This window comes from Sinocyclocheilus anshuiensis, unplaced genomic scaffold, assembly GCF_001515605.1.
Source record: "Sinocyclocheilus anshuiensis isolate Anshui unplaced genomic scaffold, SAMN03320099.WGS_v1.1 scaffold627, whole genome shotgun sequence".
In the NCBI taxonomy this organism is placed as follows: Eukaryota; Metazoa; Chordata; class Actinopteri; order Cypriniformes; family Cyprinidae; genus Sinocyclocheilus; species Sinocyclocheilus anshuiensis.
In genome coordinates, this window is record NW_015549703.1 from 2,006,839 (window position 1) to 2,022,445 (window position 15,607).

Genomic DNA, 15,607 nt, shown 5'->3' on the forward strand with positions numbered 1-15,607 from the left:
AATAATTTGCGTGTGACTTGTGTATTTTTTCCCAGATGGATATTACAATTCAAAAAGGGGGGTCTCTGCCAGAACTAATACAGTGCACCAAATGCTGCAGTCATTTCCACTGTCCATTTTGTGATGCCTCAGTTTTCCAACCAACACGGTTGGCAAAAGTGCAAACGCATCTGCAGGCACATTTCAATAGATCGGTCCAGCATGAAGGTAATATTTGCAGTGTGTGCATGTTTTATTTTATTAATTGGTTTATTTGTACAGGCCATCATTCATGGCCTTTGCGAGCTGCAGGGCTTGTCTTGGCAGGAGGCTGAAGAGATGTTCCTCCAGGGCCCCACTTATCACTCAAGGTATGTTTTAAATTTTTGTTTGTACAAAAACTGTTGGATTTTTGGGTTACACAACATTTCTGACAACAGCATTTATTTTTTCTTTTAGTTAAGTTGAGGAATTTGACAGAAGAATTGCTTGAGAAATGAAAAATCTCCCCAACAAGAATGTAAAGCATTTATTTTATTTGATGTTATTTAATATGTAATATATACATTATTAACCCAATTATTTTTTTCACCATTTTTCTCTGCATTGTTTACAGCTCGATGACTTGTAGGACCTCATGAAAAAGAATACAAAAATAAAGTTTGGTGTGAGAAAATGACTCCGAGCACTATAATTTATTGTATGTAAATATCCTTCGTCTCAATCAAGTCGATGAGAGACTCCAAAATATTGAACGCCTTCTCAGGACTAACGTGTTCTGAACCACCCGAAAGATGAGAAATTCTCGAAAAGCCCTGTAACACACCAACGGAACTGGAAGATTTGTGCACCATGTTGAAGGATCCAGCCTACAAAAAGAGAGTGGTTAGTACTTCAAGGTTGTAAGAGTTTGCACTTGGAACACGGTGTCATATGCATTGTTGTAACTCCAGCTGTGTGTGGTCTTTGGTGAGGTGGAGTGGTGTAGTGGGCTAAGCACAGCACAACAAACCAAACACCAAAACAACCCTGTGTTTTCCATATTATTTTATATAATTATGCACACAGTTTTATTTTTCTTGGTTCAGATATTGCTGTTAGTTATTGCTGTGCAGCATAATATAGCATTACTTTTATTTTCAGATTGATTGGCTGAGCCTCACGGGAGGCAACACGCCTGGGGAGTTGGTCAGAAGAGTTGCTCGGGACGAATGCTCTATGGGCCCAATATAGTCTTAAAGGCCGCAAGGGAAAGAAGAATTTCCAGGAACTGGAAATATGTAATGTCATAATCCGTGAGTTGTTTCTCAGTTGTTTCTTATTCCAAACATTTTATAGCAAGTCGCTGAAGACAAACTCTATTTTCAGAGCAAGCTAGGCCAAAGACTGCATATGAGGCATTGAGGAAATCAGCAGTGTATTGTATATACTGTATGCTTAATGATAATTTATTGTAAGTAACGGTAACATGTTTGGGTTTTGCGTATCTTAACTGGATTTTAAGATGCCTGTCGTTGAACACACACCAAGGTGCTGGAAAAAGTAATTGAGGACTTCATATCAGAAACACTGAAGTTTGCACCACACAGAGATAAGGTAAGGCTTTTGTAGTTTGTAAAAAATTAATAAAGAAAACAATGCAAATTTAGTACAGAATATACTGTATACTAATTCTATGTTTTGTTTCTATAGATGCTACAATCTAAGGTGCCTGCAAATTTTAAACGTTTAAACAACATTCACTAATATCATTTTCATAACGTTTTCAAGATGATAGAATGGAATGTTTCTATAACGTTCACATAAACCAAGAAAAAACATTCCTAATACATTAAAAAATGCAAATTTTAAACGTTTAAACAACATTCACTAGTAACATTTTCATAACGTTTTCAAGATAATAGAATGGAATGTTTCTATAACGTTCACATAAACCAAGAAGAAACGTTCCTAATACATTATTTTTTTTAAATTTAAATGTTTAAACAACATTCACTAATAACATTTTCATAACATTTTCAAGATGATAGAATGGAATGTTTCTATAACGTTCACATAAACCAATAAAAAACGTTCCTAATACATTAAAAAATTACAAATTTAAACGTTTAAACAACATTCACTAATAACGTTTTCATAACGTTTTCAAGATAATAGAATGGAATGTTTCTATAACGTTCACATAAACCAAGAAGAAACGTTCCTAATACATGAAAAAAATTCAAAATCTAAACGTTTAAACAACATTCACTAATAACATTTTCATAACGTTTTCAAGATAATAGAATGGAATGTTTCTATAACGTTCACATAAACCAAGAAAAAACGTTCCTAATACATGAAAAAAAATGTTCGCAGAAACCCCACAAAAAACGTTCTTAATACATTAAAAAAACTGGACGTTTTCAATGTGTACAAAACATTCCGAAATAACGTTTTCATAACTTAATAGGAATGTTAGCAAAACGTTCTGACAACTCATTTTTGTTAGCTGGGTTTTTGTAGTGATTTGTAGATATTTTTTGCAGTCCATTTTGTAATTTCTACAGAAGTAAAAACTATTAGAGATAAACTATTTAACTTAAGTTTGTTCCTTAAACAAAGCTATAATATGGTTGAATACTTTGAATTTGGAGTAGCCACAAAACCAGTCATAAGAATCTTTTTTTATTGAGATTTATACATCATTAAAGAAAAGCTGAATAAATAAGCTTTTCATCGATATATGGTATGTAAGGATAGGACAATATTTGGCCAAGATACAACTATTTGATTATCTGGACTCTGAGGGTGCAAAAATATCAAAATATTGAGAAAATCGCCTTTAAAGTTGTCCAAATGAAGTCCTTAGCAATGGCAATGCATATTACTAATAAAAAATTAAGTTTTAATATATTTACAGCAGGAAATTTACAAAATATCTTCATGGAACATGATCTTTACTTAATATCCTAATGATTTTTGACAAAAGAAAAATTGATAATTTCTGACCCATACAATGTATTGTTGTCTATTGCTACAAATATACCCATGCAACTTAAGACTGGTTTTGTGGTCCAGGGTCACATACAGTTAATAAAGTGTAAATTATCTAGTTGTCAGTTGTCAAAAAGTTGTTCTCGCTGATGTTATACTGTACATGTTCATGTACAACTATCTAAATATAAAGATCCTTCATTATGCTTACATTAGAAAAGGCCAAAAGTTGTCGAAGAAAGAAAATAGCAGATGACAACCATTTATAAGGTAAGCTTGGTCTTTTAAGGCTGGGCTTAGTAAATGGTCAGATAAGAAATGAACAATTACATTAAACACAAACATAAGAAATCATACTTTATTTCTCTTTTATTTTACAATACAATTCTGACTACAACGCCAGATTCAAGTGTCCATCCACAGAGGAGGGGGAAAATGCTAATGAGGAAAGCAGTGTCTGATATTAAAGATTACAAATAAAGCACATCTCACAAGAACACACATTAGCTAAAATAAAAATGGACACCCGGAAAAAGGGGGAAGTCCATCCTCTCATGCACCGCCAAGCATCCATACAAACACATGGGAGGTCCTCAGATCATACTACAGTATCTTTATCTGATACAGAAAACTTAAATAAAATAAATTAGGAAACAAACAAGGCAGCACTGTGTTTTATGATTATTACTGTTGTTCAAACAAACTGTAATACCTTGTGGCATTATTTGCTACATTTCACACGAATGCTGCATCCAGTAATATTGTTTCAAAATCCTACCAGCTTTTACACAGGTTTAGTTCTCCAGCGTAAATCTCACACCATTTCTCTGACAAAAACTCTACCACTACAAAGCATTAAAGGGATGGTTTACCCCAAAAATGTAACAATGTCATCACATACTCACCCTCATATTGTTCCAAACACATTATTTTTCCAAGACGGAACAAAAAAAGAGATGTTTTAAACAATGTTTACACTGCTCTATTCCATACAATGTAGGTGAATGGGGACCAGGGGCTGTTAAGCTCCAAAAAGCAGCATAAAACATACTAATAATGGTCAATAAGACCAAGAAATTAAAGGTATACATGTTTTGGGTGAGTACATGATATCAGAATTTTCATTTTGGAGTGATCCATCTCTTTAACTTTTGATTAACATTCACAAACAGACATACAGATACCCCATCACACACAAAACACAGTACAAACCAGTTAGGTACATTATTCCAAGTATAAATATGATACATTTATGGCTTTTTCCATTTGAGATAATATCTGTTTGAGGAGTTCATAGTGCAAACTTTTAGAATATAAAAGTTATACTGTAGCCCAGGCATCTTGCGTGTTATTCTAATTTAACTGACTTCCACTTAAGTATAAATGCTCAGCGAGGAGCTATGAGAACATCAGTTCATTAGCTCCACAGCAGAAACTAAAGTCTTATTGTGGCACTGTGTTCTAATGCTAAATTGACCCAGACAGGCCTCTGCGGCTTTCTTCCATTCTCACAGATAATGGTCTTTTCCTGCCAGCTCGTTTTCACATTCAAAGGCCTTTAGTGGTCAGTATCCAGCTCCAGGATCTGCGGCAGGTCCAACCATGCCGTGAGAGCTTATACGCAGAATCAAACTGCACACCTGCTGGCTAAGGCCGTCAGAAGTAGTCCCTTCGTCGTGAATCATCGCTTATGAAGGAAGGGTTCCACTGAGCTGGGTAGAGACCGGAGAATGGATACAGGCCATTACGCTCCAGGTCAGAGTTCCTAAGTGCAGGCTAAGAGAGAACAGCAGTCACATATTAGCTAATCATGTGGAAAATTCACTAACTCAGGATATGCATGGCCATGTGAAGTGTTTTACTGCCACAAAACAAAAAATAAAATAAAATAGTAATTGCAACTTTTTATCTCACAATTCTGCCTTTTTTTCCTCACAATTGCAAGTTTATTCTCACAATTCAAACTAACTGTGAGCTTCATAATTCAGACTTCTCACAATTTCTGAGAAAAAAAGGCAGAATTGCGAGATGTTAATTGCAAGCTACCATTAACAACACAACTGCAAATAAAAGTCTGAATTGTGAAATTTAAACTCAGAATTGTAAATAAAAAGTTGCAATTTCCTTTTTTATGTTTTTATTCCATTGTAGAAAAAAAGCTTCCATATAAGACACATTCAAAAACCAAAGCCTCCATAAATGCCATGGCTCATTTCTGATTTTACAATTCACTATAAATGATCAATGAAATCTCTGGAGTTTAAACTGCATGATCAAATGTAAAATCAATCAAAAGCTTATGACAGGTGCATATGATCACCTACCGAGTAATAAATGTCTGTCATCTGCAGGAGATTTTTGGTACTGCCGTTCTCCTGCATCTCAATAGTCTCTCGGCCCCACTCCATAGACACACGATTACTCTTAGGAAACTCTGCGTAGGGCGACATCTGAAGGTCTCCACTTTTGAAAATGATTTTGTTGATGTCATTTTTGTCCTTTCTGAGGATGCAGAGAGCAAAAATATTTTTGAGACATTTTTGTAGTTTAAAACTTCCCAAGATATTTATCTGTAAAATAAGGAGGAAAGCAGCATATTTATTTCAAGATCTTACTTGCAGCAGGTGACTATAAGAGCAATGATGACAATCAACAGAAGAGCTCCTCCAGCAGGAAAGACCACCACAGCTATCAGCTTATAGACTATTAAACACAAGATCATTTTAGTGACATAAAGATGAAACACCTAACCCTAAATCTGAAAATAATACAATTTAACTGAACATTTTTCACAAGCTTTATATATCATGCTGCTAAATAATTAAGTTATAAAAATAAAGCTATTTTTAAATATTTTAATATCAAAGATTTTATCAATCAAAATATAATGTAAATTAAAATAAAATCTTACAGTTATTGCAGTTGAAACCTCCAAATCCAAACATGCACCTGAAGAAGTTAAAAAAAAAGTTTTAATTTTTTTCTGCAAAAACACATGTACAAAACACATACTAATACATTTACATTTAGTCATTTTGCAGACGCTTTTATCCAAAGCGACTTACAATTGGGGAATACATAAAGCGATTCTTCTTAAAGACGCAAACAGACACAGGAAGTGCTCGTAATACCAAGTTTTAGGCATTGTTCAAATAAGTATAAGCTAGTAAGGGAAGGAATAAATAAAGAGAAAGACAAAGTTTTTGTTTTTTGTAATTTAGGATGAAGTCAAGTAGCGTCGAAAGAGATGAGTTTTCAGCTGTCGCTTGAAAATTGTCAGGGTAATACACACTACCAGACAAAATGTTGGATAAAATTAATTAAATTTGTTTCCCATGATCCTTTTAAATCTTTGATCTAAGGGCTTATTCTTAAATGCCTGAAAGTGGAAATAGATGAGTTGGACCGTAAAGTCAAGGAAAGCAGCCAAATAGCGACAAACATGCCCAGCATAAATGAGAACTCTCAAAAGTGTTTAAAAAGCATCTCAGGTGGCACCTCATGAAATTGAGAGAATGCCCAGGATGGTTAAGAAGTGGCTAAGAAGCTTGAAGAAGCTAAAATCTGAGTTTTTATCTAAAACTAGAACCATAAAAAAAAACAAATTTTTGTTGAAATAAATGTTAACTGAACTTTATTATTTATTTATTTTTTTAATTATTTGATTTTGTTTCATTTAGTTTAGGTTGAAGTACTAAAATAACTAAAAATAAACTTAATAAAAATTAATAAATACCACATTATAAAATCTTTAACTAAAATTAAAGTGAAAACAGAAAATCTAAAAATAAAATCTCATTTTAAATATTCCAAAAAACTATAATAGTACATCAATGATACTAACATGACACTGCCTAAAATGCAAGATTTTTTTTTTTTTAATTTAACTACTTCATACTCAGTTTGTGCTATTTGATAGTTTTGAATGACTTTATTATTCTAAACTGTGGGGAAAAAACAATAATCTATAATTAGTAGGTGTGTCCACGCATTGACTGATTGTTTACAGTAATATTTACTTAAAATTCATTACAAAAACATATACTTACTCAACACAGCTGCCGTTAACAAGCTTGAGTCCATCTCCACAGTCTAAAAAAAACAGTGAACCAAATTAAAAATTCTAAATGAGAAACTTGGCATTCATTTGTACAGCGGCGGCAAAGTCCCACAGTTTAAATATACTCAATCAAAGAACTGAAAAGACACAAGCATATGTTGTACCTCTGCAGGTCATGTCCTCTGGGTTCTTTTTAAAGTATCCTGGTTTGCACTGACAGTACGGGGTCCCGCTAGAGTCCGTGCACTCAGAGTACTGCAAATCACACTTGGTCTTCTGGGCCAAACACAGGCTCTCCGCTAAACAGAAAGAAATGCTTCAGAACACATGGCTTCCCAGAGATAAACAGTGTGACAAAGAGCTTTCCAAAATATTATTTTAGGGGCTAAGAGAGCCCCCCCTCAAGACTGTGTTATCCGTGTGTATTGCGTGACTGGTATTATATCATATCTCTGAAGTGGTGGAGTGGAGTGGAGGATAAGAACAGAAGGGGATGGCTTTGAGATAACAGTATGATGTAGACAGTGAGCGCTGAATGGTACCGTGATAGGAGAGATGGTGCTGAAGCTTAATGGTGCAGTGTGAGTACGTCCGGCTGCAGTTGCTCAGGGACGTCTGGATGCTGTTGAAGACATCCGTGCTGGTCACATTGGTGGAGAGTGAAAACATGCTCACCGCTGAGATCTGCACATCTCCTCCATCTCTGCACAAGGAATATGCATTCACATGTGAGAACAAAGAAAAATCATGCCCTGAATTCAAGTTAGAAGTGAAAATATGAATTTGCATTTAAGAGTAATATTACTGAGTACTATGAATTACTTGGCAACAGGTACTGTAGGTGGTATGAAGAAAATTTCTACTGTTAACAGTATCACTATATTAGTTTGGGGTCAGTAATTTATTTTTATTTTTTTTATACTTTAATTCAGGAAGGATGTATTAAATAGATTTTATAATGTAACAAAAAAATTATATTTTAAATAAATGCTATTCTTTCTATTCATCAAAGAATCCTTAAAAAAGTATTAAAGCTTCCGCAAAAATATTAAGCATCACAACCGTTTACATTACAACATTAGACATTTCTGAAAGATCATGTAACACTGAATAATTTTTTTAATGCATTAAAATAGAAAATATTTAGACTGTAATTGTAATCAAAAATACTGCTTTTACTGTATTTTTCATTAAAAAAATGCAGACTTGGTGAGCATAAGAAACCCTCCAAAAACAAACAAAACATTTTTTCCACCAAACGTTTGAACAGTAATATTGGCTATATTTCTAAAAATGCTGTAATATACACTGAACAAAATTATAAACGCAACACTTTTGTTTTTGCCCCCATTTTTCATGAGCTGAACTCAAAGATCTAAGACTTTTTCTGTCTGCACATTTTAGAGTGGCCTTTTATTGTGGCCAGCCTAAGGCACACCTGTGCAATAATCATGCTGTCTAATCTTGATATGCCACACCTGTGAGGTGGATGGATTATCTCGGCAAAGGAGAAGTGCTCACTAACACAGATTTAGACAGATTTGTGAACAATATTTGAGAGAAATAGTCATTTTGTGTACATAGAAAAAGTCTTAGATCTTTGAGTTCAGCTCATGAAAAATGGGGGCAAAAATAAAAGTGTTGCATTTATAATTTTGTTCAGTGTATTTTTGGAGAATCCATTTAATTTAATTAATCATTTTTATTAAATATTAAAATGGTATCAAATCAGCTTTATGTTACCACGTTATTTCATGTTTGGGACACATCTCACTCTGTATTTTCACTTTATTTCTTGCATTAAGTCTCTTTAAACAGTCCTGCCTACTGATAGCTGCACAAATATATCTGAAGGATCATGTGACACTGAATAAGGCTGTATAAATGGTATAGCAAAATGTATAGAAAAGATATTGACGCTTGGTTGACATCAGTAGCTGCATGGTACAGTTGATTTTTAGTGCAACATATGGCCTATTCCTGCTGGGTCTCTGAAAGGTAGAAAGTAGAAACGTACTTTTTATGTAAAGTGGAACGTCGGTAGCCATGGAAGATGGAGAGCGAGGTATTGAGCTGAAAAACCAATACACAAATGTATAATATTAACCTCAACTCCATGTTCAGTACATCACATTATCATCTGCAACCAATTTCATTCTCTGTTTCTATAATGGTTTCTGCATTAGCTGATTGGCTGTGGGTTTTGTGGTTGTAAGGTGGAGAAGTCAGGTGTGTGATGCAGTACAATGTTGCATACCAGCTGTAAAATCTCTCTGTGCAGCTCATGCGGACCTGAACTTCTGAGATGCATTGAGGTGTTGACGGTGAAAGTGCCCAAAAATGTCTTCACTGCAGGGTAAAGCCAAAGCGAATACAATAAGGTTATCGTAGCGTTATCACCAAATTATATTTATGCACTCTATTTTATACACATTATTTTATTGAGGACAACTGAACACTTACCTTGCGTACAACTGCGGCCATCCTCCAAGTCATAGCCCAGGGCACACTGACAGCTGAAAGAGCCACCTGTGTTGACACACACTGAACCCTGGGGGCACGGACTATTCACACACTCATCCACATCTACAGAAAAACACACAGCCTAATCAATCATTGTTCATTTTTGTCACAAACCCTCATGAAAACAAGTATTACTAGACGCATATGTGATTTATTATGGACAAACGATATGTTATCATCTTCAATCTTGTTTAAATAAATGGAAGAAAATGAAAATACTGACATAGAAATAGAAAACAATACATAACGGATGTATTTAAATTAATATAATTTAATGTATTTATGCTATATTATATTCTAGTGACTAGCATGATTAAAACCTTTCATTTGATATTACAACATTGGAGCTGTGGCAATCTGGGTAAGTTGATTCCTGTTGCTGTTTGTCACTGCACTTTTAACATTCAGTCATGTGACTGCCACATCCAAGATGAAAGATGGTGTATATTTAAGTGGGCTTCTTACGTTCCGTGCAGAAGGGTCCTGTCCATGCAGGCAGACACTGACAGTGGTAACTTCCCTTAGCTGATCTAACACAGTGGCCTCCATTTGCACAAGTTTGAGGCCCACACACATGATCTACAGAGGAGAAAGAGATGGCTTGAATTGTTCAAAGTAAATCAAATGAACAGGTGAATTCACAATCAATGTTTACAACTGTAAACAACGGAACAACTGCTAACATTAAGATTTTTATTTTTGCAAAAATCACGTTTACGACACTAGTGTGGTTGCCAGAGTGGTTCTAAGGAATTTTTAACACTATGCTATACAGTTACTAGAGTGATGCTTACTAGTCTGAGTCAAAAGAGCCAAACCAAGTCTCCATTTCAGTCTATGGGATTTGTTTGTCTGTTTTATCATCTGCTAAAGAAACACTTTAATAATAATAATAATAATCCACTCCCAAATAAAAATTCTGTCATCATTTATGACTTTCTTTCTTCTGTGGAACATAAAAGAAGATCATTTGAGAAATGTTGCAGTGTTTCATGTTTTTATAATGGAAGTCATTGTTCTTTTAAATAACTTCTTTTTTTGTTCCACAAAATAAAACTAAACACTAAAAAACACTATTAATTTAATAACACTGTTAAATGTAATCTTTATGAAGTTTTAAAATGAATGTCTATTTTTCATACAGTACATTATACAGCTGTGATGCCTTAATTCACTTGTAGCATTTAATTTTAGTTCTTTTTTGCATATTTAGACAAATGCACACTACTGTTCGAACATTTAGGGTCTTTGGGTTTTAGGGTTTTTATAAGAAGTTGCTTATGCTCGCCAATGCTGCATTTATTTGATAAAACAATACAACAAAACAGTAATATTATGACATTATTTTAATATATTTTCAAATGCTGCTTTATATTTGAAATCATTCTTTGTTAAAACAGAAACTTCAAAAGAGCAGCATTTATTTAAAATATAAATCGTTTGTAACATTATAGATGTCTTTAATTATAACTTTTGAATGGTAGTGCATATACATTTAATATTGCACATTTATCTGTTATAGCCAGGCCAGAACTGTAATATCGGTCAATCCTTAACAAGCACCATTAATAATACCAAAAAAATGATGATTTGTCACTGTATAAATACTAAAAGTCGAACATACCTGGTGATGCTGTTGACTTAAATGGCATTTGCGTGGTTGTCATTCCCATCTCTGTTGTGCTTCTGTCCGTGTGATTCCGGGTGGTTTCCACCACAGTGGTCTTGGTTGGGGTGCTCTTGCTGTAAGGTGTTGTTGCACGTCGGCCATGTGCAGTAGTGTTCCCTGGTGTTGCCGTGCTGGTTTCTAAGTGCAAGGTGGTGACGTCAGCAGAATCAGATGTACTGGGTGCCTGTGGTCCACCAGTAGTGGAGGTAAGCGGACGTTGGGCTGTGGTGGGTGTCGTCCGCAGTACCTGAACAATATCTGTGGTAGCGATGGTAGTGTGTTCTGTTTGGGCTAGCGGTGTGGTGCTCGGTTGGACCTGACGGGTGGTGACGGGAGGAATCATTGTAGTGAAAGTGTTGGTAGAACTGTAAACAGTTGATGCCTCATCAGTGGCTTCCTCTGTAACCTGTGGCCTATGAGTTGCTGGCATGGCAGATGTTGGCACCACTTCTGTGTTGGTCTGATCATCAGTTTTTGGGACGAAGGGTGGTTTGCCAGCAAGGAACGTCGTAAATGAGTCATCAATTGTGGTGGCTACATCTTCGGGCACTGGGGGTGCAGTGGTCAGGCCCTGAATGGTTGTCTCCTCCACTGTATGGGTCGGAGACCCTTCGAGTTCCTCATGGCCAGTTGAGCTGACAGATCCAGTAGAAAACTCAGTGGAAGCATCAGTATCCAGAGAATAAGTCACTGTGGAATCACGGCTCTGCTGGGATATGCTAGTGGCACTGTGTCCACCGGAGGTAAAAGGTGGGATAGATGACACAGAGTCACCGGTTTCTGTATAAGACATCCCACCACTCACCGATGTGGCGTCCATTTCCCCTTCATCTCTGTTGATCATTGTAAGAGGGGGTGTTGAATTTGGATTGTCATTATCAGACACCTGTTGAACAGTCTGTCCTGTGACACTAGATTGTCCCGTCTGTGACTCAGTGCCATGGGAAAACGTTGACTGCTCGGTCTCCAAAGAGTGACCTTGAGTTGCATTGGTGGCATTATGATCTTCAAAAGTGGGTTCAGTCTGTACAGACAATGTAGATACTTCTACGGTTTCCTCCTTGCCCTGGGTGGCTCCTGATGTTCTCACTTCCCAGCTGGAGGTTTGAGAGACAGCATCCGAGGAGTTGGAGTCCTCAGTGTACACAGAGGTGCTGTTGGAGGTCACCGAGAGGAGTGTGTGTTCTCTGACTCGGTTGGTTGTGGAAATGTAGGTGCTATCAGTGTGAGAGACCGAGTCGGTGGTGTCAATGTCTCTCAGATCCGTTGTGGGAACCTCTCGCACTGTTCGAGCCTCTGTAACGGGATGGTGGCTGGTGATGCTGTGCGATGCTACTGATGGACCCTCCCATTGGGCTGTGGCATTATGGGTAAACTCTTTGTCAGTCTGCAGATGTTCAGTGGAATCATCCGAGGTCATCCTCCAGTCAGCTGTGTTTGTAGAGATGCGTAAAGGTTTTTCTGAATGTCATGGTTTGGGGAAATAAAGAACAATATATTGGAAACTATGTATTGTAAACTGAAAATAGTATTGAAATTCAGGAAAGGGGAAATTTGAGAAGCATGTCCACTAGGGTGCGCTTCATGTGGTGTGAGCCTTGGGAAACCTCATGAACTATGTGAGATGTTTTCAGAAGTGACTGCGGATGTAATGATTTTGGGTGGAGAACAATTGGCAGCCAAGCTCGTCTAACCTAACAAAAGCTTGGGCCCTAAAAATGGAGGGGATCTGACCCATTGGGACCTGCTGTTTCCTTCCTTCAGCTGACCTAGCAAAGTCCATATTACAGTGTTGTCACTGCCTGCATGGAGTTCATATACAGGCAAAACTATAATCAAGAGGACCTCTGATTATTCAAGCTATTTAAACAGGGTGGTTAAAACATATTGAGTAGCATTACTTTATTGTCAACAAATCATCCCAAGATACTCCAATATGATACAAATAAACAAAACATGCTTTTTACCCAGTTAATAAATTTAGCAGCTCTGATGCAGAATTTCCACTTCATTTTTTTTCTTTTATATGTTAATCTGTTAAATTAAGTACAGAAAGATATACTTGTTGCTTTATTTCTTAGTAAGAAACTGCAACATGGCTCTGCTGTACATGGCTATAAAATAAAATCATAAGATACAACAATCAAACGTCTGGTTTGTAGCAATTCATTCGAATCTGAAAGAGCTATTGTGAAATTAATGTTCCCAGCACAATATCTGTTGAAGTTGATTTTAGTGTGGAAAGCCATGATATGATTTTGGGTCACGTCACTATCCAAAAATTGACTCACTCACTGAAAATGTCTCTTTGGGCTTGCATTACAGGGATCTTTAACAGAAGATCTTTCAGCTTGCATTATGTTCAGGGATATTCAGTCAGCTCAAACTGATGGGGACGAAGAAAGGCCTAAAAACAAGCCGTTTCTAAAGATTAATATGATCTGGACAGTAACGTGTAAGATAAAATAGAAGTCAAATACAGTATTTTTTGTGCCTAACCCATTGCAGATTGATGCAAAATACAAAAAGATTGTGCTCAATCACAGCTGCAAAGACTGGAGATTTTTGGTTTGGAAAGCAAAATACATATTTCTCAACTCACAATTTATACTAACCTTTCTCATAGGTGTATCAAAATGTGTATCGTCACGTTTCTCAGATATACATGTGAAAGTAAAGCTAGAATAATGTGTCACATAATTGATATCCATCCCCAAATCCTCTGATGTCTTAAATGAGATACAAGGCTATAAATCCATATGGATTTTTTAAGACCAATTCTAAAATGCATACCTAGAAAGAGTGGCTAATGGCCAAAATAATGTTAATATATAATAATAGCAGAAAAGCTTATAAATACCCATTTTTTAATACATTTACTCAAAATTCACTACAAAATATAGTAGTACAAAAAAGTATATCAGAGCCAATTCACGGCATTTAATTCTATTTACTTAATTGCACACTTGATGCCAAAATGTCAACAGGACAAATGACATGGAGTGGAAGTTCTCCAAATTAAATCACATAAATAAAACAAAAACAATCACTAACAAACTGCAGATTGAAAAGAACTCATTGGCTCAAGAAAGTGGAACAGTTTATGAACCAGGATGGTCATGAGCCAAGGAGGTCATTCATTAAAAGAGATGCTCTTCCAAAAACTGAGGAAACTGAGTGTAAGTAATCTCATTAGTTCACAGACTTCATACTTGACACAGTACTTCAGCTGCATAATAAAAACATAGTTGTCTTTATTATTTTTACTACTACTACAATAATAATAATAATAATAATGCATGGAATTGAGACAAAATTTATAAATATAATATATATTTTATACACATTTATTTATTATTAGGCTTTCCTGATGAGTAACTTCTGAGTGGAGGTGGAAACCTTGCAATCTAACTGCAACAGTTTTGTTTCAAAACAATACTTCTGTACATCTCAAAATAAACTTCTCAGTTAGGTATAGTTTATCTGTAGATTAAGGCTCTAGCAGAACCAAGTGTGCTGCTTATCTAGTCAGCACTTCTGGGCATCACAGCGCATGGAAGTCTTACCCTCTCGGGCTCCAGTGATGGACATACTGGCGGGAATGTCCGTCATCTCCCCCAGTCCACTCGAAAGATCCACAGCTGTTGTAGTGGCCTTTCTCCCCGGCCCGGAGGAGGTTTGTTTTACACCAGTTGTTCGGGTAAAGAAAGTTTCGGTACTCAGTGGGTTATCGGTGTCCGCGTCTGGAGAGAAAGTCTCGGCAATCACAGTATTTAGGACAAGCAGAAAGACCGTGAAAACCACACGGCAAGCGCGTCTCTCGACACACGTTTCCATTATAAAGGCGACCGGGCGTACTTCCTAATAAATAAAACGCCAAAGTGGTCCGGGTCACCATCGGAAAGTGAGTCCCTTTAACAGTTTCCCATGAGTAAATTCCTTATGTTGGTTTTAAAGTTGGAGATGAAGACTTGGAAGGGTTATATTTCATGCAGCGAGAGGAGGTGACTCCTCCCCTCAGGCAGGCGATAGCGGTTTCCACCCTATTCCTCTGGATGAACGCACTTTCACAAATGTGTGCTCAATTCGGTTTATGACCGTCAAATGACGCCACAACAGGTGGAATTTTCTTATTTTTCCCTCTCAAGTCTAAATCAAACACCAGTGCATTAACACTACACGAAATCATTTGCTCCCCACTTTTAGACATTTCTAATGCATTAAGACATGGGAGAAACACTCATAAGATATAACACGTTAAATGACATTCACAACTGACACCAGTGATAATGCAACTTGACAATTATTTTTAAAAAGATCTGGCATTTCCTGACAACATGAATGAGCATAAAACAGAGCTAAACTTCATGTACCTGAACTAGAAATGAAATCACAGCAGT

General features: G+C 36.3%; 1 protein-coding gene across 1 annotated transcript; it reads right to left on the reverse strand.

The window, feature by feature from the left end:
* Nucleotides 1–3,322: 3,322 nt before the first annotated feature.
* On the reverse strand, nt 3,323–15,532 carry LOC107660617 (protein HEG-like). The gene is made up of 13 exons (XM_016449978.1): nt 14,774–15,532; nt 11,163–12,668; nt 10,004–10,117; nt 9,479–9,601; nt 9,273–9,364; nt 9,033–9,088; nt 7,558–7,718; nt 7,180–7,314; nt 7,005–7,047; nt 5,867–5,904; nt 5,571–5,658; nt 5,280–5,457; nt 3,323–4,731 (listed from the first exon to the last, which is right to left on the reverse strand). The coding sequence occupies exons 1-13, from the start codon at nt 15,042–15,044 to the stop codon at nt 4,612–4,614; spliced, it is 2,925 nt and encodes a 974-aa protein (XP_016305464.1). The 5' UTR covers nt 15,045–15,532; the 3' UTR covers nt 3,323–4,611.
* Between the last annotated feature and the right edge of the window lie 75 nt (nt 15,533–15,607).